Source organism: Lissotriton helveticus, chromosome 1_1 (assembly GCF_964261635.1).
Source record: "Lissotriton helveticus chromosome 1_1, aLisHel1.1, whole genome shotgun sequence".
Lineage (NCBI taxonomy): Eukaryota > Metazoa > Chordata > Amphibia > Caudata > Salamandridae > Lissotriton > Lissotriton helveticus.
In genome coordinates, this window is record NC_136057.1 from 1322818248 (window position 1) to 1322843921 (window position 25674).

Here is a 25674-nt window from a genome sequence, read left to right on the forward strand (position 1 = left end):
GGGAGGATCTTGCCTGCCTGTTTGGGCAGACAGGAGAAGTTTCATGTAAGGGCAAGGCCAAGCATACACAAGCACAAACATGTGATTTGGATGCCTTCGATGGGCATCAATGGGACTTCCTGGTGCATGACGCCCTCCAGCTGATTCAACCACCGCCGTAGGTCCCTCAGGAGATTCAAATTCTGAACTCTCCTTCCTATTCTGCAAACCTTGATTTGGAGGACTTTCCAGCAGAGTTGGCTCCTGATGGAGAGCCCACACGTCCTTGGCGTTCCGCATCAGAGGTTTCTCCTCAAACGCTCACCCCTACTGATGACATGTTGGAACCTGAAGACCTGATCCACACAAGATCTCCTAAGTGGGTACCAGCCACTAAGGAGGCATTTTATGTGGCAGCCAATCTCCTTCGGACAGAATGTCCTTGCCCTTCACTGAAGGGTAAGGGTAGCCATGACCACGGAGTTCAACTCGAAGATGGTAACATTTCTAAGCAAATATATGAGGGATCCCATAAAACGGGATCGACCGGTCCTGGCGTTCCCATCAGGATAAGCTTCTGGATGTGACAGGGCCCCTTACAAAGATACTGCATATTGAGTGTGAGGCAAAGGAATCAGGGTCTTTCATCACTCCGGATGTCCTTACAGGCTGGGCCCAGCGGGCCAGTAAACTCCTGGGAAATGCCAATTGTGCCCGCCCTACCGACAGTGGTCGTTCCAGAGTAAGATCGATCTGAAGCTAGGAGACTTGGCATCTTCGGAAGCTGTGGTGGTGGCACAAGGAGGTTAGGAAGTATCTTTAGGGACCCTTTTATCTAGGGTTTAGGAAAATGCGTGGCTACCTTTAACTCCTTAGACAAGGCACAACCCTTCATCAGGCAGAGTTTCAATCCCAAGGTTTTCATCCGACCAGTCATGGAAGGGGGGCGCTAGTCCGCCCAACTTGCCATCCAGCCCTCCTCCTTCAAAACCCACCACAACAGTAGGGCGCAGTGGCAGGACTGCTCACATTTCGAGGGTTTATTCCAGTCCAGAAGTGGCCCCCGTCTCAGGGGCTTCAGAAATACCCATGGAAGACAGTCCACCCAAAGCATAAAGATGGATCCTAGCCTTTCTTTCCATGTAAATGCTGGAGGCAAATTCATAGCATTTGGACACAACTGACAGAAGATAACTTCAGATGCTAGGGTTCTTCGGACTATTCAAGGTTTTAACAGAGTTCTATGGTTCTCAAGACCAACCCAACCTTGCAAAAATCATTGTTCTCTCCCAACATGACGCTTCTCTTATAGAATCTGAAGTCTCAGTTATTTTGGAGAAATGAGCCATTGTGCCAGCTCAACTCCATCCCTCTGTTTTCCTCAGCAATTTCTTTCCGGCGGAGAAACGATACATAGGGCAGAGACAAGTAATCAATCTTAAGGAGTTCAACGAATGGTTGGTCTTCTGCCATTTCAAGAAGAAAGGGATTCCCCTCTTGCAGGATTTGTTGAGCCCTCAGGCTTTGATGGTCCCTCTGTATCTCAAACACGTCTATTGTGCAATTCCCATCTTTCTTCATAACCACAGATTTCTCTAATTCCAAAGCGGAGGCAGATGTTCGAATTCACGACTCTTGAATTTTTCGGTGCTTCATATAAGCCTTTCGGCAAACGATGGAACATATGATGGCCAGAGTAATCGGTCTCATAGTTTACCTCGACCACATCCTTCTGATGGATCAGTGTCCATGACGGCTGTTGTAGCACCTCCAACATGCAGTATCACTTCTGGAGGCCCTGTCATTTGTCATCAACGTGGCAAGTCTCATTCTTTTGCCAACTCAATAAATTACATTTCTGGGATTCGTCCTAGACTCTGTGGCAGCTTCTCTCAGTCTCCCATCCAGAAAATGTGACAGACGCTGCGCAAGTCATCGTTGAGTCAGATTGCCCAGATAGTAAGGCTCCTGTTGTCCTACATCCAGGCTATCTTTCCACGGCCTCTTTATTATCATGCTCTGTAACGTTTTGCAGCCATTTCACCTTCGGAAGGGTCTCTTCTATGTGGAATTGAGTCCCCCATCTCACAGGAAGCAAAGGAGTCTCGTGAAAGACGTCTGCACATCAACTCCTTAGAACTCCTGTCAGGTTCTTTCAGGGTAAGTTGTTGAACCAAAGACAAGATTCAATGTGTCCTACTGAAGATGGATAATGTATTGGCGGTGAGTTACATCAACCGCCTTGGAAGGACAAAATCACAGACCTTCCAGACCTGGCCAGAGCATTTTGGGAATATTGCCCCACGCACAGAATCTCAGTGATAGCTGAACATCTTCTGGGGTCCTCCAATGTGGTGGTGGACTGGAATGCCAGGTATCTCCAAGACATGAGCCTTTAATAACTAATTACTCCCATCTTTCAAGCTGTAGCTCTTCGGTGGGGTCTGCTCACAGTGGATCGCTTTGCGTCCGGCCTGGACCATCAAGTGGATTGGTTCTTCAGCTGGAGGCCAGACCCAATGGCGAAGAAGATATACATTTCCCCCGTTCGCCATGATCACTTGAGTATTGGCCCAGGTCAGGAGACAATGGGTAGATTTGGTTCTGGTGATGCCCATTTGGAGATCTCAAGCTTGGTATCCAGTTCTGATTGAACTTACTTGGAATTCTCTAATTATTATAATCACATCTATAAGGGGTATTCATTAATAAGAACACAGCAATCCACCCAATTCAACTGTCCTCTTGAAGGGACAAACAGATACTTTTTCCACAGACACCAAAAACATGATCCATGAATTTTCACTGTTGGTTTATTCTGTGCAAGAACAATTCCAGCAAAAGATCAGCCGGAGGCGCTGCTGAGATTCGGTGATATACTTAAGTCCCAGTTCGAGGTGCTGTAATTTTCACATTTGGGTCCACTACTACCGCCTCTATTTTGCCTTCTACCCCTATATTGGTTATCTCTTGAGTGGCCATCTGGGGATCTCCACAAGCTTGTTCTCGAAGGGTCTCTGGGCGTCATGGTCTAGATGACTGCTGAAGGTTATGGCAAGTCACTGGCCTTTCGGAGCAAGCTCAGGCTCTACTCATCAAGGCTAGGGATTCCTCCACTGTCGCCAACACAGTTCAGCCTGGAATACATGGATACATTGGTGTGTACCACAGGACTTGGACCCAGAGGGCACCGATGTTGTCCAGGTATTGAATTTCTTGCCTAAGCTGCCTTCCAAAGGTATGGTCAGTAAATTATTTTCGATTGGCGATCTCAGCTTGCCATGATCCCATTGAAAATCATATGGTTGGCGAACGACATCTGGTGCGGAAACTGATGAGGGAAGTTCAGTTGTCGCTTCCTCCAGATCCAAGATACTCATCCCTTTGGGATTTTAATTGAGTTCTCAACCGCTTTCTTTCCTAGCAGAGTAATAAATACTGATCACCGAAGGAGCTTTACGGTAAGTTGGTGATGTTGTTATGCCTGGTCTCTTGTCGCAGAGTCTCTGATGTAAGAGCTCTGGATATTAGAGGCAGAGCATTTAACCCTGAAGGGATTCATTTCCATGTATCTAGGAGGACTAAGACACAATGTAGGGTTATATCTTACCCCCTTTAATAATAATCGCAAGTTATGGTTAGTGAGATACATTAAAGCTGATCTCCAGGCGAAAGATAGCTCCTTATTTCTATTAAGAAACCGTTCTGTCACTTCCCGAACTATTGCTTGTTCGGTAAGCTGGGTGATGCAGGTGGAGGGTATTGACACACGGTTATTTGGCGCTGCTTCGGTGAGAGATGCCAAGGCTTTCAAGGCCTTTCAGTAGGGAGCTCAGTTTGAGGACATTGTTAAGGCAGCAGACTAGTCTTCCGATTCCACCTTTAAACGGTTTTATTTTAAACCGGTTGTGCATATCGTTTCAGTGGTGGTTAGTAAGTTTTAAACCAGCACAATCCTCGCCTCTGGTCCGGATATAGAAAAATAATTCCCAGCTATTGTGAAGGAATTTTTCAATTCTATAAATGACAGTGGCGAGGATTATTCCCACCCATGGGCAGACCCAGGGATACCCCCAACCTTCACTGTGCTTTACCTTTTTTTTTGGTTTAAAGGTTGGGGATACTACTTTATCAACATGGTTTTCAATTGTTGATTAATTTAGGAGGTTCATAAATGTCAAATTATTAATTATGGTTGTACATCTTGGTAATATGTTGACATATACTGGAGGGAACCAGTTTATTTATACACCTTTATTTTTCAGATAAAGTGTCCAAACAAGATTAAGTGTCCACGAAGAGCTACTATTTGTCACATGAAGAAAGAGGGGGAATCACTAGCAAGGAAGGATTATGTTGCTCTATTGGGCATTATGTTTAGATTATTGCTTTTGTAATTGTTCTCTTAATTGCCATAATTGTTAATGGGAAAAGTAGTTCTTTATGTGCTTTACATGGTTGCAATGTTAAAATAAAGAACAGCTTAATCCTCTCCTCTGTGTCCTTAATAGAATTAAAAAATTTCCTTCACGATAGCTAGGAAAGTTTTTTATTCACCTCTCAACATAGAATACACAACTCCAACCCACCCTGTCTGTCGCTATAAAAGTCAATAGTGGTAATGTTCAACAAATCTTAATATTGTTTTTAAGATGCGAGTCCTAAAAATGCCTAATTTGTGAACCTTTTGCCGCTCCAGCACACTGACGTGCAGACGTTGCTTTGACATGGACTAACGACCTGTGTCAACATGCCATACAGCCTAGACTCAGCCTGCGGATGACTTAAAGCGTGACCCACCAAAAGGATGGTGGGGCCCCATTGGCCAATGTAGATTTGGATGAACAAAATGGGAGAGCTGCACCAGAGCCATGAGTCTACCCCTGATGCTGAACTCACTGTGACCTCAGGCACCACTTAAGTCCCCTCACTCGCCATCTAGTGTGTGGCACCATCTGAATTAATGAGGCTATAAGGTCAAGCAGATGAAGGCCAGAAGAACTGGGATTAGAGTCAGATTTAGAAACCTGTGGATCATCTCACAAAGCGCCATGGCGCTCTGTAGAGGACGAAAAGCCTCCACCCTTATGAAGGTCAAACTGAGTAGGAAGAGGTGAGATGTTTGGGCATAATGGCCAAAGCCAACTTGTGGAAAAGAGCTAGTCATCCTAGTACAGAAATGTACGGGACGCCTGACCATTACAGTGAAAGGGCTACAAGCACCACTTTTGTAAAGAGAAATGGAGCGGTTGTCAGTATTAACACTAGCACTGTGAACTGAGATCCCATTAAAAACTCTGGTAACATCTATGGACGGGAATAATTTGAAGATGGGAAAGGCATCTTGGAGGTCTATAGATGCCAATCCATCTCCCGCATTCAGGGCAGAAAGTCTTGAGCCAGGGACCACATCTTGAACTTGTACTGTTGAATGAACAAATTCAGAAGGCGAAATCCAAAACAGGCCTGTGGCCCTTACACCTTTCTTGGGGACCAAGAAACAAAGGGAACAGACCCCTCCATCCCACCACTTTCCTTTCAGAAGCAACACTTATGGCCCTTTGTACAGCTGAGCAGAACATCTGCTTTAAAATTGAGGTTTGTGATGTAAAGTCTGTCCTTTGGAAGGATGGAGGTCAGATGGAGGTCAGGTGGAGGGATTGTAAGGGAAGGGCATAGCCCTTATGGATAAGATGAATGGCCCAGGAATGACTGTCTCCAAGCTTGTGGAAAGTGAAAGTCCCTCCTTCTCACCGGAAGATAGCAGCTTAATGGCAGGGGGCGTCCACAAAGTTTGTGAAGCAGCAGTGCCAGGGTAGGATGGCAGAGACTAAATCTGATGTTGCCGATGATTGCATCCCAGAGATGACCCCTTCCCTGAAAAGAGCAGCAAAGTAGCTGGTGTGTTTAGATTGCCTCTGCCAAGATTGCACTGCCATGGAAAAGCCAGAAACAACTTGGCGGTGAAACGGTCTCACGAGGGAGATGGCTAGATCCAGACAGGGGGAGATGGCTAGATCCAGACACAGAGCTGTGGTTTTGCCATAGCGGATCTGCTGTTGATGATAATGGCATCCCCTAGAACCACCAAGCTCCCGAAGGCGCTTTATAGATAATTGGGTGTCTGACCAGCTGAGAGGGTTGCCTCTATCTGCAATAGACTTTGCTAGAATAGTCTCAGAACTTCTTAAATTGTTGAATGAATTATCCAGCTCGCTCACATTTTATAACACCAAATAATAAAACAGCATCAGTGTTTTAGAAAGGGAGGAGGTGAACTCCCCCACCACCAATGTATAATCTCCTTTGAGGACATAGTCCTTTTCAGGTATTGAGAGGTCATTGGAGTCAGAGTTGATCTCCTCCATCAGGCTGAATCACTGATCTGTACAGAGACACTCTGTAAAAAGAACATTTAAGTTTGTGTTAACTTTCTCTCCCATAGCACGAGTAACTTCTTCCTAAATAGACCGTTTCAATGGCCGCAGTATAATTGGTGGTGAGTGTGTTCAAGGAGGATCCAAACAAAGGGGGAGGGCAATCTAGTAGTCTTCGACTTATTTTTGAGTGCTGGATCCTGAGGAAGTGCAGTGTCTGGAGGCAGTGGGTCACCAAGCCTGCAGGAATTAACTGTCCCTTAGGGAACATGATAAAGTGCAGGAGCGATCCTGCATGAAAGCAGAAAAATTGCAGACTTCTGCACTGTTTTGAGATCAGACACCGCATGCAGATTTTGTGTCGGTCGGAGAAGGGCATCGTCTTGTGGCAACTGTCATGGAGCGTACACCCTGAATTTTTTGACAGGACCAACTGAATTGGTCCTGTCAAAAAGGCAAAGGAACTTAATCAGTGAGACAGTTCCAGACCATCAGTGAGGCTCAGTAAAACAGTAACTTATGGCAGCACTCTAGTTGGTATCTAATATACTCTGGTTATGTGCATGCCGTTCCCCCTGTCAGTGTTCAAGCAATATTGCTGGGGAACAGTTTTCCTAGATCAGGTCGAAGCCTGAAGAGATCATTCATAAAGGTGAGGAATTTGCGACAAAATGCATCCATTAGAATTAACACCTATGGAAACAGTTTTTGGTCGCTTTGCTAAGTGGCAGGGTACATACAAAGATAAAAAAAAACTGGTTATAAGAAAAGGGGAAGTTTCATTAACAATATCATTCCATTTTTAGAAAATATGGTTCCACTAAAAGAATGGAGGCAAAAGAAAAAGCACAGCTTTCCTACAAAATATAGCCAGCTTTGGCCTGTGGAAGGGCACCACAAATGGGTACCTCTCGCATGCCAAACAATGAATGGTATGTGTGCTCTATAGGCCTCCCTGTCTTACTCCTGTCCAGCAAGCTGTTGCAAAGGGGCTGACCAGGTGTGGACAGAAAAGATATGCATATCACAGAGGTAACTAAAATGCAAGCAACTCTCTAAACACACCTATTCAATTATAAAGACAGAAACAGGATTACCTAGTGATTCACATGCTGTGTCAAGACGTTCTACTCCATTGACAGCCCTGTTGAAAGGGCACTACCGCTTGCGAAATGTAGCCTCCGAAAACATTGTGCCCATAAAAACGAGAAACAATGTGCAGTCCAATATTAGGTTACAGATACCAAGTGGCCTATTTTTCACTGTTGTCTGTAAGCACACCCCATCATAGCAGAAAACTAACAAATAAAAAGAACAGTTGCTTCAAGTCCATTAACTTTGCACCTAATTTGTCCCTAGTGAAACCCGGCTTTGGAGGGGATAAGAAGATCTGCTGGCATGAATGACTGGAAACATCCGATTCAGAGAAGCAAATAGTCAGCAGACTGTGCTCTCTCCCCCAAAACAGAGCTAAGCAACTACTGAAATCCACTTAGAGATGGAACAGCCACGGGCTCGTGTTGTCAATGTTGCCAAGCTGTTAAACAAACTAGCTGAACAAACTATAGCCCTTTACAGGTCAACTTAGGTAACAGCCTCAGTAGGTTTTTGTTGGGAAATTTATCATTTTGGAAACCAATGGAAATCCAGTGAAACCTTACCAGAACTGGCTCCTGTGGGCTGTGGCTCCGATGCTTCGACGAATGTTTGAGATGTGCTCATCTAGAAAAGAAACACAAATACTTACAATTAAGAGAAATACTTCTGAGTCTTTGTTGGCACATTTTTTGTATGCATAACTGCAGGCACACACACAGACACTCCCTTTTCTGTACTAAGCTTTCAACACTTGAATGTACCATAAGGAAATATTCACATCCATCCAATTTGAGATACCTTTCTATAGCCGAGATCACGATCTTGGCAATTAGGGAATTATAAGGAAGTCAAATATTAAAACACATATTTGTTAAAAGAGGTTTACCAGATTAATACCAAGTGATCAGAAAAGCTAAAAAAAAAAAATCTAAACCAGTATCACTTTGCCTGCTGCATCAATTGATAGCAGAATGGGGCAAATATAATGGGCCAGTTCAATCCTTTGTCTCACTCTAAAAACATCTCATAAATATTGTGAATTATCTAGTCGTGTCAAAAAAGCCAGTCAACAATTTCCAACTAAAACACACCTTTTAGAGATCCACAGTTCTTCCTAAATTTAATGCAATGTTTGAGGAAGTGAGGCGATGAGGGAATCCATTCAACCTTTGTCTATCCATCACACCGGGCAAGAGACATTCAGGTGACAACTACTGAACTTTCGGTTTCATTCAAGCGGCATATGTCTTGACTTGTTTGAAAAGATCTGGTTTAATCAGTTCCACTCTGTCACTTTTCTGAAGTGAATACATTTGGGGAAATAGCGCAGTGTGTACCCAAAATACAGCTACATCTGATTAATTTACTTATTAATCCGTGTTACTTCTATCATCTAAGCGAAAACCTTAAAATGGCATGCCCGAGTCACTTCTATCACCTAATAAATAACCTAAAATAACTTTTTCCACTCTGGTACCCTAAACACTTTTCTCGGCTTAATGCATTCACCTAGAAGTAATGTTTGCAATGCGAGATATACAGGAGGTTGACAATATTAACAGAGCAATAGAGGGGAAATATGATTTAAACACCAAGGAAGTTGCATCGTATCAAGTCGGCGCCATTACAAATGTATTCCTGAAATAAAAACACATTCTCGAGTGCCAAAGCAGTCTCTTTGTACACACATTCTATGCTCGAGAACGGCCACTTAAATATCAGTATCTTTATAGTGCCAACTCTACCCTTTTTAATTACATAAACACATGTTTATTCTTGAGAAAGGTTGTTCTGCATCAAGGGACACCTATAACAGCACCTTTTAATTGAGATCAATTTAAAGTTCATTAATGCCTCTTTGTTTGAAAGTAATTACTATTATGAGAAACGTGTAATAAGAGACAATACTATGCCGCGTGGACTGCAGAGAACAGATTATAAAAGGAAATACGCTTTGATCACAGCTCCATCAGACCACAAACTCAACAAGTTATTAACAAGTGCATTATATAGAGACAGCCACCTACTTTCTGGCATTCCAATCAACAACGTCAACATTTGAATGAACTTTTATACTAAATGTTTATATAGCACGTGGGTGATCATTAAAGACCTCTTACAAGTACATATATATCAAATATATGTACTTCATAGTCCGGGATTCTCAATTCAGTGGTATCAAATAAATAACCTTAAATTGGAGAATTACAGATTTAAATTCACATTAATGATAGTACTGTCTAATGTTTGCATTATGGAATTTTAATTAGTTTGTGGTAAAAAATTAAAAAATAGGAGGAAGAACTGCAAGAAATGACAAGCATTGGCATAGGGTAAAGGTCTCGACTTTGCAGGAGCTATTGGCTCCACCACAAGATCAAGCAGATCTATGCTGGCAACGACACCCAAGACCCGCCCATCACTCCCGCCAACATCACATGGGACCACGCCCTCCAACAGATCCTGCTCAACATGAACCCACTTACTACAGGTTAAACACTCAAGACCATGAAGAGCATTCCCTCCGGAGCCCCCTCGGACCCCTACCAGCAGCACAACATCTTCCTCAGTGCTGGAACTGCTACCGAACTATACCGCACTATCAACTGCTCAATCGAGACCGCCACCTTCCCTGACGACTGAAAACACGGCAAGATCAATCTCCTGCTGAAGAAACCATCCGCTGACCCCACAGACCTAAAAAATTTCAGACCCATCATCCTGCTCCCCTTCTCAGCCAAGGTCATTGAGAAGGCCTTCAATGCCCAATTCTCCGAGTTCATCCAAGCCAACCACGTCCTGGACTCCTCTCAATCCGGCTTCCGAAGCAACCACAGCACAAAGACTACCCTGCTCGCTGCCACCGATAACATCCACTCCATCCTCGACCAGGGAGAAACAGCAGCCCTCATCCTCCTGGACCTCACAGCCGCCTTCGACGACCTCTCCCACCGCACCGTAAGCACAAGACTCCACGCAACAAAGCCCTGCACGGGATCTGTTCCTTCCTCACCGGTAGAACACAGCGAATCAGACTACCACCGTTCCCCTCAGAACCTACGGAAGTCGGCTGTGGAGTCCCCCAGGGCTGTTTCTGAGCTCCACCCTGTTCAACGTCTACATGACCCAGCTTGCTGCCACAGTCAGGAACCACAGACTCAACATTGTGTCCTGCACCGACAACAACCTGCTGATCATCTTCTTCACCAACGAGCCCACAATCGCCAGAAATAACTTCCACGACGGGATGAAGGCCGTCGCCACCTGGATGAGAGACAGCTGCCTCAAGCTCAACTTGGACAAGACCAAAATACTCATCGTGGGGCCCAACCTCTCTGCTTGTAAAGACTCCTGGTGGCCAGCCGCATTAGAACGCCCCCTCCACACAAACAGACCAGGCACGAAAGTTCACCATCGTACTAAACTCTTTGCTCACCATGAACCGCCAGATCAACGCAGTCTCCTCTTTATGCTTCCACTCTCTTCGCCTGCTTCGAAAGACCTTCAGATAGATTTCCGCTGCAGCCAGAAAGATGATCGCCCATGCACTCATCAATAGTAGACTTGACTACGGCAAAGTACTCTATGCAGGTGGTACCCAGAAATTCCTCAGGAAACTACAGAATGTTCAAAAAACCGCAGCCAGACTGGTTCTCAACATCCCCCGCTATAGCCACATCTATTAACATCTACGAGAACCCCACTGCCTCACAGTCAACAAAAGAGCCACCTTCAAGTTTCAAACACACACCTACATATCTCTCCACAATGCCTGACCAGCATAGCTGAACCACTGACCCTCATTCCAACGTACCCACCAGACACCTCCCTCCACCCAACTAGCATGTGCTACCGTCCCTTGGATCTGCAAGACCAGGACTGGAGGAAGATCATTTTCCTACCTCACTGCTAAAACCTGTAACACAATGCCTCTCCACCTCAGGCTATCCCCATCGCTGCCCAATTCAGGAAGGATTTCAAAACCTGGCTCCTCAACTGACCCCATAGCCCAGTCGGATCTGCAGCACACCCCCGGGCCTAGAGACCCTCACGGGTGAGTAGTCACGCTTAAAAAGTACGTATTGGTTTGGCAATGTTTTTAGCCATGCTGTACACAAGTGTGGATGCTGTTCAATTTAACTAAAAGTTAATCAGTGGAGGTGAGGTAGATTGGAGTGGGGTAGATTTAGGTGAGGTTGATGGGGCAGATTGGGGTAGACCGGAATGGGGTGGATTGGGGTAGAATGGGGTACAGTGGATTGGGGAAGAATGGGGTAAATTGTAGTATGGCAGAGTGAGATAGACTGGGGTAGAGTGAGGTAGACTGGAGCGGGGTAGACTGTGTAGAGTGGGGTGGGGTAGACAGGCAGGGTAGATTGGAGTGAGGGAGATTGACCTGGGGTAGACATGCATGGAGTGGTGTAGATTGCAGTGGTGCAGTAGACTGGAGTAGGGTAGATTGGGGTGGGTTGGGGGAGAGTGGGGTAGATTTGGGCAGGGTTGATTTGGGCAGGGTGGGGTAGATTTGGTCAGGGTAGATTTGGTGGGGTGAGCTGCAGAGGGTGAATTAGAGTGTAGTACATTGGAAAGGAATGGGGTAGAGTGGGCTGGGGTAGATTGGAGTAGGATAGAGTGGAGTGGATTAGACTGGGGCAGAGTGAGTGCGGTGGATTGAAGTAGGGTAGAGTGGTTTGGATTGTGATACATTGGAGTTGGGTACAGTGGAATGGGATAGGATTGGGATGGAGCAGAGTGAAGTAGATGGTGGTAGATTGAAGTGGATAGATTGTAGTGGAGTGGAGTGAGGTAAATTGGAAAGGGGTGCAGTTGATGGGGTATTAGGCACTTGGACACCTAGCCTGCCACTTGCCTGTGGCCTTCAGTTCCTGATTATTCCTGCCTGATCAAGTGACACTGACACTGCCTGGATTTTCCTGCCCGGGTTTTCCCACTCACCATTCCTCCCGCCAACATAAGCGCCGCCCACCAGAGGACCTTCTTAATACAGGCTGCAGTATGACCACAAAGCAGATGCGTGCAACAGGCCAAACCACAGCCCAAGGCCATCAACTTTGTCAAGCAACACATTGACCCAGCTATCACCACAGACATCCAACTAACCGAACGGAGCCAGGTTGTCCCACATAACACCACCTCCATCATGAACTAGGTTCACTCAGGGACCCCAAGCGACCCATAACCTCAACACATCTTCGAACTAGGCAAAGCCAGAATCAGCCACATACTCACCACCTTAATACCTCAACTGCCACAGCCACCTTCCCAGAGGACTGGAAACCCACAGAAGTCAATGCCCTACTAAAGAAACCATCGGCAGACCCCAGCAAACTCAACTACCGACCGATCTCCTTGTTCCTGTTCCCGGCCAAAGCATTAGAAAAAGCCATCATCCAACAACTTTCCTCACATCTGGAACAGAACCTCCTACTCAACTCCCCCCAATTCAGATTCTGCAGCACCCATAGAACAGAGACAGCCCTCATCATGGATACCGACGACATCCGAGCCCTTATCAACTGAAGAGCGACAGTGGTTCTGATCATCCAAGACCTCTCTTTAGCCTTCGCTAAGGTCTCCCACCACACTCATCACTAGGCAGGACAACATAGGCATCCAAGGAGCCACTCTTAGATGGATTGACTCTTTCCTCATTGGAAGAATAAAAAAAAAAGTCTGCCCACCCCCCACCGCCCTTCACCTCCGAAACCCAAGGAAACAATCTCTGGAGTACTCTCCCTCTTCAACACTTATATGACACCTCTGGCCAGCATCCCCAAAACCCACAGACTTATCATATGTATCCTACACCGACGACACACTCATCCTCTGAAGACACCATCAAATCCAAGACCAACTTCTACAACTGCATGACAGATGTTACAAACTTGATGAAGGACAACTGCCTGCAGCTCAACACTGACAAGACAGAGGTACAATTTTCAGAAACAAAAGATCCCCATGGAACGTATCCTGGAGTCCTCAGAACTCAAACCTACTTCTACCTCCACTGACCATGCTAGGTACCTAGACATAACTCTGGACAACAAGCTAACCATGACGACTCAGGTCAACTCAGTGCCTCGCTCCTGTTTCTTAATCCTCTGCATGATTCATAAGGTATTCAAATGGCTACCACAAAGCTCAAGACACACCATCACCCAGGCCCCTATCTACAGCTGACTGAATATGGCAAAGGTCTTTGCGCCGGGATCCAACTGACCTCCTCAGACAACTACAGATCGTACAGAACGCCGCAGCCAGACTCGTCCTGGATTTCCCTAGACAAACCCACATCACCCCTACCTCAGAGGAACCCAACTGGCTCCCTGAACAGAAAAGATGGCAGTTCAAGCTCCTGGCCTATGCATACAAAGCCCTACACAACTGCAGACCGCCAACTTAAACCACCGCCTGAACTTCCATCAGCCCACCAGACACCTCTGCTCTGCATCCCTTTCTGTACCGACACCCTGCATTTGACATAGCAGATGCAGAGGTTGCTTCTTCTCCTAGCAAGCAGCAAAGACATGAACAGAGCTAGCCTTTCATCTGCGGACCTCTCCATCTCTTTCAGAGTTCCAAAAGTCCCTGAAGACCTGGCTATTCGGCTAAGCAACTGGACCCAGCCAGTGGCTGGATACACTCACAGGTTACAAGTAGCTATCTACAAATTTACTGATTGATTAGATTGGAGTGGAGTGGGGTACAGTTGGGGTAGATTGGAGTGGAGTAGACAAACAGAAAGGGGTAGAGTTGGCTGGAGGGTAGTAGATTGGGGTAGAGTGGAGTGGGGTAGAGTGGAGTGGGGTTGATAGGGTAGGATTGAGTGGAGTGGGGTAGAATGGAGAAATGTGGAGTGGGGCAGATTAGGAGTGGGGTTGATTGGAGTGGGGTAGAATGGATCATAGTTGAGTAGACTGGGGTAGACTGCAGTGGAATGGGCGGGGTAGACTGCATTGGAATGGACTAGACTGACGTTGGAATAGAGTGGAGTGTGGTAGATTGAGGGTGTATAGAATTGGAGTGCGGTAGATTAGGGTGGGGTGGATTTAGACTGGTGAGGTAGATTGGAGTGAAGTAAACTGGGGTGGGGTATACTGGATTCGGTTAGATTGGAGTGGGGTGGGGTAGATTGAGTGAGTGGGATGGAGTGGGGTGGGGTGGGGTGTATTGTAGTGAGTAGAGTGGATTGGGATAGATTGTAGTGGAGTAGAGAGTGAAGTGGGGGAACTGGAATGGAGCAAATTGGACTGGTTGGCGAGATTAGAGTGGAGTCAGGTAGAGTGGAGTCAGGTAGAGTGGAGTCAGGTAGAGTGGAGTCAGGTAGAGTGGAGTCAGGTAGAGTGGAGTCAGGTAGAGTGGAGTCAGGTAGAGTGGAGTCAGGTAGAGTGGAGTCAGGTAGAGTGGAGTCAGGTAGAGTGGAGTCAGGTAGAGTGGAGTCAGGTAGAGTGGAGTCAGGTAGAGTGGAGTCAGGTAGAGTGGAGTCAGGTAGAGTGGAGTCAGGTAGAGTGGAGTCAGGTAGAGTGGAGTCAGGTAGAGTGGAGTCAGGTAGAGTGGAGCAGACTGGATTGCAGTGGAGTGGGTAAATTGGGATAGAAAGTAGTGTGGTAGATTTGAGTAGACTGACGTGGAGTGGGGTGGATTGGGGTGATGGGGGTGGATTGGGTGGGGTGATTGTTGTAGATTGGGTTGGATTGAAGTGGGGTGGATTAGGAAAGATAGAGTGGAGAGGTGTAGATTAGCGAGAGAGGTGTAGATTGGAGTGGGGTATACTGGAGTGGAGTAGATTGTGGGAGATTGGAGTGCAGTGGGGTAGACCAGAGTGGGGTAGATTTGGTTAGATTGTAGTGAACTGAAATGGGGTGGACTGGCGTGAATTGGAGTGGATTGGGGAAGGGTGGGGTGGGGTAGACTGGAGTGAGGTGGGATAGAATGGGGTAAGTGTTGTAGAGGGGCATATCGTGGAGTGGAGAGGCATAGGGTGGAGTGGCAGAGTGGAGTGAAAGTGAAGGACACAGACTAGGGTTGAATATTGTAGAGTGGAGTGGCTTAAAATGGGTGTGGTGTAGTGTGGAGTATGCGTGGCAGTGCGCTGCCACTATAGACAACACATTTTCTATTGAAATACCATTACATTTGCACAAACACACAGATTTACTGCACACAAACAATGTGTGGAAATGTCATCACCCAATGTATTGATGTGTTGTGCTCATATTCACATATTTGTTTCCAACACTTCACAAGTACAAAATAAAATGTGCTCTATTAGTACTTTCATAATTCTGATATATTCTGAAAAATCAGCACAGTTCATTTTTGTTGTGTACTAAAAAAGAAAACCATCATCAGACACCCTTTCCTCTCACATGGCTACCCTGCAGGATTGTCAGAGAAAGAAAAGTTAACACCATGCTCCCTTGGAAGACATTTGACCTCTGTGTTTGAATGCACAGCAAATGTGACAAGGTAAGAACAAGATTTAAAGGCCTGTTTACCGAAAACAAGCACTTAGAAGGATACAGTAAACAAGGGACGCCCTCGGGAGGGACAAACTCAAGCTGGACAGCCTAAAGCAAATAAAGCCAGCAAATAGAAAGCAAGTAACTGAGTTACAAACCACAAAGTCAATAGTCAGCAACGTGCGAAAGGCTTTTTCAGGTAAACTTTCAAAATGTCATCAAGAAGTCGTAGGCAAACCAGACAGCTGCGCTGTATGGTAGAATCCAACCTAAACAAGCACTGGCAAAATGGCTAGGACGGTCGACATCAAATCTGGAGAACCAGGTTCGAGTCTCAGCAACGACGCTCAACATCCTGCGATTCTGGGCAAATCACTTAATCTCCTCGTGCCTAACAAAAATGAATGTGTTAGTCTGTAACAAAACTAGTGCTCATGTAAATCGCTCTGATACCCGATACCTTCGGGTCAAGTTCGCGCTATATAAAACTCCGGGGAAAAAAAGCCAATAGGTCTCGGTGATGTGAGAGTTATTGGCTATGTCAATGTTAATGTATTTCAGCCATGTAGCCCAAGAGCACACAATTTAAGCAGATAAGCTGTTGTGATTGCATGTGTCAGTTTAAAAATGTTTCATTAACGCAATGTAGATATAACAACTGATATGACTATATATAAGTGCCTGGGAAGAGTATTGGGTGGGAGGAGTTGGATGGGTTGAGTTGGGAATGCAACAAAAGAAAAATATGAAAACGAAATATTACATATGCATGCACAATACTGTGAACATTTCATTGCTTCGCAACCTATAAGACCAAATTGTACTGTATAATTTTCTACATAGTAGGCTCTCATGAATGTATTTGTGTATCATTGGATATGTTCAAAATTATGTTACCATTGTAAGTGCTGAATGTCTGTTCAAATTTTGTTTGCACAGGTATACCACATTATGGTTTTCAGCGCCCCTGACGAAAGGAATTTCTCCCGAAATGCATTGGGTCTTGATTATTTGTTTATTTCATTTTACCTTCCTTGTTTAGACAGCTAAATGCAATGTCTAGAACAGGTTTAAGAAACATTGATTGTTTATTCCATATGTATATACAGAATGCTTAAAAATGTGAAATTGTGAAATGATTGGTCACGACTAATAAACTTTAGAGACAATACACAAACTTAAGAATTTTATAGTTTACACAGGCAGATGGATTTTCTGCCATAAGTTGTGCGGGTAGGGTCTAATGACGTCAGTCACTAGTTTATATTCATACATTAGCACTGTGGAGGGTGGCTCCTCCTCCCCGCCCAGCACACCCCTTTAAAAACTAGGAGAATAGCAGTTTATAGACAAGTGGTGATAACAGGAGTGCACTACACAGCCCTTACTCTATTATAATGCATGTCATTAATTCGTCATTGAAGTCGGGAGTGGTGCCCCCGTCCTGGAAGTTGGCGAAAGTCATGGCACTTTAAAAAAAAAAACAATTTGGATCCCGAAGACTTAGCCAATTACAGGCCCATCTCGTTGTTACCTGGGCTCAGTAAAATAGCAGGAAAATATGTCAATCAGGTACTGTCATCATTTGTGGAGACCACAAGAGCCCTTCACTGCTCCCAGACGGGATTCAGAGCCAAGCAGGGGACAGAGCCCACGTTGGTGGCGGTGGTGGAGGCGACCAGGAGTATTGTGGATGCCGGAGGCTTCACTGCGGTGGTCCTGTTGGACCTCAGCGCAGTCTTTGACACGGTTAACCATGCCCTCCTGCTCCACCGTCTCCGCCTTGCAGGGGTCGCTGGAATGGCTCTCAAATGGCTCCAGTCCTTTCTGGCGGAGAGATTGTTTTCCGTTTTTGAGGAGGAGACGTCATCCGACCAACTTCAACTGGATCATGGCGTTCCCCAGGGATCCTCACTTAGCCCCACCATGTTTAACATCTACATGAGACCACTGGCTGAGGTGGTGCTTCCCTGGGGAATTCAGCTCATCACCTACGCTGATGATACTCAGTTGGCCGTCTCCCTAGCAAGGAATGACGCTATAGACCAGGGGGTTGACAACCTGACCCCATGTCTTACCAAAGTTTTGGACTGGATGACCTCATTTCTGAAAGTAAATGGGGCCAAAACTGACATCATGCTCCTGGGTTACAAAGCCCCCATCAACCTCGACCCATGGTGGCCTAACTGCCTGGGCCCTCCCCCCACTCCAAAGAACCAGATAAAGAGCCTGGGAGTGTGGCTTGATTTCTCCCTGGGATTTCAAGTCCAGGCTAAGAAGGTTGCGGCGACCTGCTATGGACTACTGAGGGTACTTAAGAAGGTCTTGAGTCTTCTTCCCTTTGAGGCCAGACGCTTGCTGGTCCAGTCGTTGATTCTTTCGCGGCTGGATTATGCAAATGCTGTCTACCTCGGGGCTCCAGCAGGGTCCATTCACATACTGCAAACCGTGCAGAATTGCGCAGCCCGGCTGCTCATGAAGGTACCCAGACACAGTTCGGCGAAGGCCTCACTTCGGTCCCTCCACTGGCTACTGATTCACAAAAGGATTTTGTTAAAATCTTTGTGCATGGCGCATAAGTCCATCTTCAACATCGGCCCTATCATTCTTCAGCCCTTGTTCCGCCGAAACCAGTCCCTTAGATCGTTGAGATCTAATCAGCGTAATCTGTTGGTAGTACCAAGGGTGAAGCGAGCCCGCATGGGCGGCGCCAGTTCTCCTTCCAAGCAGCCAAATGCTGGAACAAACTCCCAGATAACATCAGGCTTGAAATTAATCTTCTGGCCTTCAGAAGCGATTAAAGACACATCTGTTCCACTGATTGTTTCCACCCTGTCTTTTTGGTCTAACAGCGCTGGGATGCCTCAGGGTAGCCATGCGCTATAAAAGAGCGTATTCATTCATTCAAACTCAAAAGCTTGGCCCACGATAGTCTGATCAGTCTCCTGGAAGCCCGGGTGACCCTCCTCGAGAGGCGTACGCCTGGAGCCAGAGATGGCTCCAGACGAGGCAGCTCAGCACTTGAGGGACAAAATCAAACAAATCTCTATGGGAGGATTCTACATAGACTAGCCACATATCCTATGGCTAACTGCATAATCCAAGAAAATCGGGACCTGGAGGGTCTCTCCCACCGGTTTCCCCCAGCAGTAGCCCAGACCTTTGCTACCTACTACCGCAGACTCTACTCAGCGCAATGACCGGAGGCTTCCCTTTCTGAATTGATCAATCTGGAATGCCTCTGCCTCCCCTGCCTTAGTGCAGCAGAGTCAGCTGAAGTCGATCTCCCGATCACCCGCGAAGAAATCAATGAGGCCATATTGTGTACCGCATCGGTTAAGACTCTAGGTCCTGACGGCTTCCCGCAGGAATACAATGGATACCTGGAGATACTTGGCCCTCACCTCTCCGACCTGTTCGCTGAAGCCGATAAGGGTTCATTCCCCCCCAGAAAAGGATGCAGCTACCATCGCTCTCATCCCTAAAACCCGACCACCTTCATTAAACTGCACCTATTATCGCCCAATCTCTCTCATCAACACAGAGATGAAAATATTCACCTATGTCCTGGCCCAGCGATTGAGACCCTACCTCACCAAACTGATCCACCCGACTAGTGTGGAGTTATGTCAGCATGGGGGACTAGGAGGACTAGGACTAGGCACTGTCTCGACGTCTCCACCTGGCTCTAGCAAATCCTCACTTATTAACTCCATACCTAGCACTCTTCCTAATTGATTTCAAAAAGACCTTTGACTCCGTCAATTGGCTATACCTTGGGGATGTGCTAGCCGAAATGGGCTTGGGTCAATGCTTCCGCAGCTTAGTCAAGATCCTGTATTCTAGACCCCAAGCGCGGGTGCCCATCAATGGAGCGCTGTCCGAGATGTTCCCAATCAGAAGAGGCACAAGACTGGGTTGCCCCCTCTTGCCCCTCCTCTTTGCCCTGGCGATGGAGCCCCTGGCCTGGCTCATTCGGTCCGATGACCGTATTCAAGGATGGAAGTGCCCGAGAGGTGCTGGCAAGGCCAAAGGGGAGCACGGTAAACTGAATGTGCTTGTGGCCAACCGTGAACTGTAGGTAACGCCGATGGGCCGGCAGGACGGGGATGTGAAAATAAGCGCCCTGCAAGTCCAAAGCTACCATCCAGTCTCCAGGGTCAAGGGCAGACAAGACCTGAGCCATGTCAACATTCTGAACTTCTCCTTCCGGAGGAAGTGGTTGATGTTCCTGAGATCCAAGATAGGACGCAGACCCTTGTCCTTCTTGGACACCAGAAAGTATTGGGAATAACTACCACGACCTACTTCTGGGGCAGGACCTCGCTTGATGGCTCCCTTGGCCAAGAGAGCAGCAACTTGGAGAAGGGCCAAGTGGTCCTCCGTAATGCGATGGAATTGAGGTTGTATGGATGGAGGGGTAGTCTCGACAGGGAGGGAGTAGCCACTTCAGATTATCTGCAAAACCTACCTGTCTGACTTGATGTTAAGACAGTGGGGGAGCTGATGGCGAATCCTGCCGCCTACTGGCAAATGGTGGCCCTGAAAGGTATGACAAGAGGGTTTGGAGGCTGCTGCAGAGGGGGCGCTGGTGGACTGGTCCGCCCGCTGGCCCCCAGACCTATGACGGTGGGACCCACGTCCCTGGCCTCGCAGAGGCTGGACAGCTTGCGCAGGCCAGTGGCTCTGGGTGGAATGTGGCAGGGCACCCCTTCCGTAGCCACGAAAGGAGCAAAAAGCAGGCTTCGCTGAGTGGAACGTGGAAGTAAGGCCCAAGGATCTGGTCGTAGCCCTGGAGTCCTTAAAGCGCTTGAGTGCTTTGTCTGCCTTGTCGCCAAACAGCAACGGTGATCAAAGGGCATGTCCAAAAGTGTTGCTTGGACATCAGCTGAAAAGAAAGTGGACCTCAGCCAGGATTAGCATCTCAGGGCTACTGACGTTGAAATCGTCCTGCCTAGTTAGTCGGCAGTGTCCAGCCCACATCTTATGGCGAACTTCACTGCGTCTCTCTCTTCGGCAACTGCACATGAGAGCCCGGCCGGGCCTCCTCCGGGCACTGTGGCAGTACCTGCGTGACCGAGTCTCACACCGAGTGGGAGTAATGGCCCAAGAGACACGTGGTGTTCACTGACCGCAGTCCTAAGCTGGAGGAAGAAAACATCATCTTCCCAAGGTGGTCCAGCTTCTTGGACTCCCCATCAGGTGGTGTGGTAGGCAATACGCCTTTGGAAGTCGAGGCTTCTACCAACAAGCCCTCAGGGGTGTGGTGCTGGGAGAGGAAAATGGGGTCGCCCGGGTCCGGCCGGTGGCGTAGGGCAATCATCCTATCCACAGAAGCTCCTGTTTTGGGCTTGGACCAGGTGCCCAAAAGGATGTCCGTTAGGGCCTCATTAAACAGCAGCAGGGGCTCCGAAGAGGCTGCGGCCGGTAGAAGCACCTCGGTCAGGAGGTTAGTCCTAACCGCCACCGTGGGAAGCTCAAGATTTAAGGCCTCAGCAGCCCAACGCAACACCACTGCATATGATGCACCCTCCTCCATAGCCACGGTAGGGGGAGATAGCATGCCAAGGTCTGGGCAGGTGTCCAGACCATTGGCCTCACCCAACTCCTCTCCAGTACGGTTCTTCTAACTGGTCTGCTAGAGGGTACACAGACTCCTCCCGGTCCTACTCGCACTCCACTGGTAGCGACTCAGGACGATAGGGAATACCAGGGGAGAACAGTGGTACAAAAGTACCAGTCTGCGTCGGTCCCAACGTCGGTCGACGCCGGTCTGGCACCATGTGCACATCGAGGGGGAGGCTGGGGTCGACGTCGGCTGAGGACACAACCGGCGTCATCGGAGGTGTCGCCACTGGATTCAACATCAGAGGAGGTGTCAGGAGGTCGACCCGCGACGATCCGGATCCAGGCCTGGATCCCTGAAGTGCCGAAGCCGCTGGCATCAAAGGCCTAGAGCCCCAAGCCAAGTCTGTGGGGTCCGAAGGCCCGCAGGCAGAGTCGGGCTGCCCAAAGAACGAGTAGAGGGCTTTGTAAAAGCTTCTAAGTTGGGCAGGGGTCCCCCCTGCTCCCGGAAAAGGAGGGAAGCTCTGAGTCGACCGAGCAGGCTCAGCGGGCAGAGCCGGATGACAATCCTCCGCAACCAGCGTCGCTTCGGCTGACGGACGGGGAGAACGTGAAGATAGATGATGCTTCTTCGCCTTCTTTTTGTGCTTCGACTTACCCAAACACTTAGACTTCGGCGATGAGTGGTGGTGATGGCTCCACCACCAATCCCGCAACCTCCCTCTCGACCGGGACCTCATTCGGCACGAAGCAGACTGCCGGGCCTCGAGAAGCTTTTGGGACAGCTCCTGCAAAGACTTGAGGGGTCATGGCCCGGCAGTCGGAGCACGACTTCGGGAATGGTCGAGCCCCAAACACCAAAGGCACACGAGGTGCAGGTCCGTAGCCGACATCAATTTGCAACAGGAGTTGCAAGCTTTGAAGCCGGTGCAAGGACAGGACTTCCCTGCGTGCATCAGGAGTCGAAAAACTCAAAAAGATGTCGATAAAAAGTCACAAGAAAGGTGACTCGAGGTACCGCTCTCTCTCGATTTGCGCTGGCTGGAGTGGAAAAAGAAAGAACGGACATCAGCACTCAGGGTCGACTTCCAAGTACATACCGCGATGTCATTCCGGCAACCACGACGGTCGTAGAGTCGATCAACACCATCTACCAACAAGCAGGGGTACTGCTGAAGAAAAATTCTCCAGATCCAGTCGGACGCCTGGTGGTAATTCTAAGGTGAGGAATCCATAACTAATTGTCTCTTTCAACTACTGTAATACAAAGCATGGTCTAGAATTGACCACTGGCTAGTCACAAAAGACATGCAGCAGTGGGTATCGAAGGTCATTCACCTACCACACACCCTCTCAGACCAAGCCCCGGTCCAATTAGTTCTTTATCCCACTCATTCTCTTCCCTGTGCATTCTCAAGGAGATTGCTGCAGGGAGCTCTCAGGGACGTGGCGTTTAAAGAGGAGATAAGGGTGGATATTTTCTAGTACTTTGGAACAGAACACTGGCTCAGTACACTCATTGGCAGTACTTTGGGACGCGTTCAAAGGGGCTATACGCGGAACATGCATAGCCAAACAACATGGCATTCTGAAATCTATTTGCGGGTCACTCTTGAAACTAGAAATCGACATCGCTATGCTGGAATCCCACCTCAATCACTCTAATGATCCTAGTACACTGGCTGATATTCGCGACAGAGGCCTTCAACTCGCTGGGGTGGGGGTACCTTTTCCTGCTTTTGCGTCAACTGGGACTAGGCTCCAACTTTATCACGCAGGTCCAACTTCTCTATTCCCAGCCCACTGCCTGAGTGTGCCACAATGGACAAATATCAGATCCTTTTCCTGTCACTAAGGGAACATGGCAAGGATGTCCACTTTCTCCCATCATCTTTGCCATCCCAATGGAGCTCCTGGAGGAACATGTCCGCGAACACCATGCCAATAGTGGGATAGGTTTCACAACTCACTGCCTAGTTATATCTTTATATACTAACAACATCACCCTCTATGCTATTGACCCCGAGACTAACCTGACCCACAAACACGCAAAGTCATTAGATTTAGTGGTTATTCCAGCATACAAATAAATTAGGCCAAATCTATACTCTTCCCTTTGACGGAAGCCACCACCTTTACTCGGCCGGACTACCCGCTCCAAAGGTCCAATTAAATACTTGGATATCATGGTCAGTAGGAATATTGATGAGTTATGGCAAGCCAACTCGGACAGGCCATGAATTGGCTGGAGGATCGTATTCCACTATGGTCCACGATTCCCCTGTCAATGGCGGGACGCATAGCCATCGCAAACATGGTTGTAATACCCAAATTCCTCTACCTATTTGTGAACATCCCTATCCCAATCGCCATCGCCTTTTTTAAATGCCTGCGCTCCAATCTCAGCAAGCTGGTCTGGGCGGGTCTACAGCCCCAAGTGAGGTATGAGTTGTTGACACTGCCACAATCACAGGGTGGGATGGGTGCGCTGGACCTAGAGGTATAGGCACTGTGTTCCCAGGCACACTCTTTGCACTATTGCACACACCCCACACCCTTCCAGCCGCACGTCGCAGTTGAGATGGACAGAACAGCCCCAGGGACTTTATCCAAAGCATTATTCCTTCCGTATAAACCGCCTGCCTCAGAAATTGACACAACAAAATGCATGCACTGGGCATCAGCCGGGCTGGCGAAACGCGCAGGCACCACACCACTCAGATAAAGATAAAGGAGCAATTAGCCGCGCCAAGAAAATGAATATCAACTCCTTTGGAGATCTCTACCCTAGGGACAGCTTCCTTGGCCCCCATCAACAATCACAACTACCTGCACACCTCTAGACGCCTTCCTTTATTACCAACTACAAGCAACATGCCACGCGATCCATGATACTTTCCCCGCCCCGGCAGACACTCTCAGCATTAGAACACATATACACAACACCATCGCACTGCAAGATAAGGTCCCTATAAAATCACATGCAAGAATCTGCGCCTGAACGCTGACTTAGCTCTCACCCTAACCGATGCTCAGTGGGCTTTCTGCTGTGGCCAGCTCAAGATGCTATTCCCCAATTACAAATTACGTCTTATACATTTCAAATGTTTGCACCGCTTGTATTGAACATCCACACAGATATTTCGGATGGGGTTTCCCCCAACCCTCATTGCCTGCCTGCGCTGTCACTCCCCTATGGCAGACTTCTCACATCTCGCTTGGCATTACCCTGCAATTGATGCCTACAGGGAGGAGGTTTTAAGCATGATAGGAGAGTCACGAATATGCTAGTCCTTCAATCTCCATTAGTGGGTCGATTGGGCTACGTTAGCTAAACACCCCACGGCTCCCAAAAGCGGATTGCTTTGATGCTCTTTCTTGCGAAGTGCAAAGTTGCAATGCACTGTGAAAGGCCTCAGGCTCCAAACACCCAAGATTGGCTTACAAACATCACATCTGCCATGACCAACTTTCCAACTACAGGGACCTGATGCCTCTGGGAAGCCGCCCTCGCGACATTTGGGAACCTTTCACCGCTTACCTTCGCCAGAGGGGCAGACCCACTCCCGACCCTGGTGATAACAATCCCGCTCTTTTACATCTAGGCGCTCCACACAGTACTGTACCGACCTCACCAGAACACACTGGGCACAATGGTCATCCACCCTCAAGCTCCCCAAAATCACCGCCCTGAGGGGCCCTTAGGGCTTTTTGCTGCTTGGAAGTGTGATTTATGGATGTGCTGCATTTCAGATGTGTAGACAATGCCTTTAATTGTTAAGCATCAAGCTGATTGTTTATTAAATTCCAACGTTTTATGAATAAAATAATTTTTTTTTAAAGTAATTAGCAAAACGCTTTTCAAATGGAAGCTATGTCCTAACTACTAGCAACCACCTTCAAGTACAAACACACTGTTTCATGAAAAAAAAATGTATGCGTTTCTTTTGCACTAGATTTTCTTCTTTGCTGCACCATTTGCTCCGATCTTTCCCAAGTAAACGGTTGACAATTGCAGGAAAAAATATTTTCACTTCAATCTCCCATTGACAAAGCTTTAATAACCCCCATCAATCGGTAATCTTCCTTCTATAAGGACCACTTACATCCACCAATTTGATTAAGGGTTTTCTCTTTTCAGCAGATACCTATGGAACGAATATGATTGCCCT

The 25674-nt window shown here is 47.5% G+C and overlaps 1 protein-coding gene across 8 annotated transcripts in view; it reads right to left on the bottom strand.

Annotated features, from left to right (window-relative positions):
* WIZ (WIZ zinc finger) overlaps positions 1–25674 on the bottom strand; it is a 731163-nt gene that overhangs the window by 389802 nt on the left and 315687 nt on the right. For all 8 annotated transcript variants that reach the window (XM_078681999.1, XM_078681984.1, XM_078682013.1 and 5 more), the window contains exon 3: positions 8018–8078. In XM_078681999.1, coding sequence (XP_078538125.1) covers positions 8018–8078 — 61 coding nt within the window. The remainder of the gene's footprint in view (positions 1–8017; positions 8079–25674) is intronic.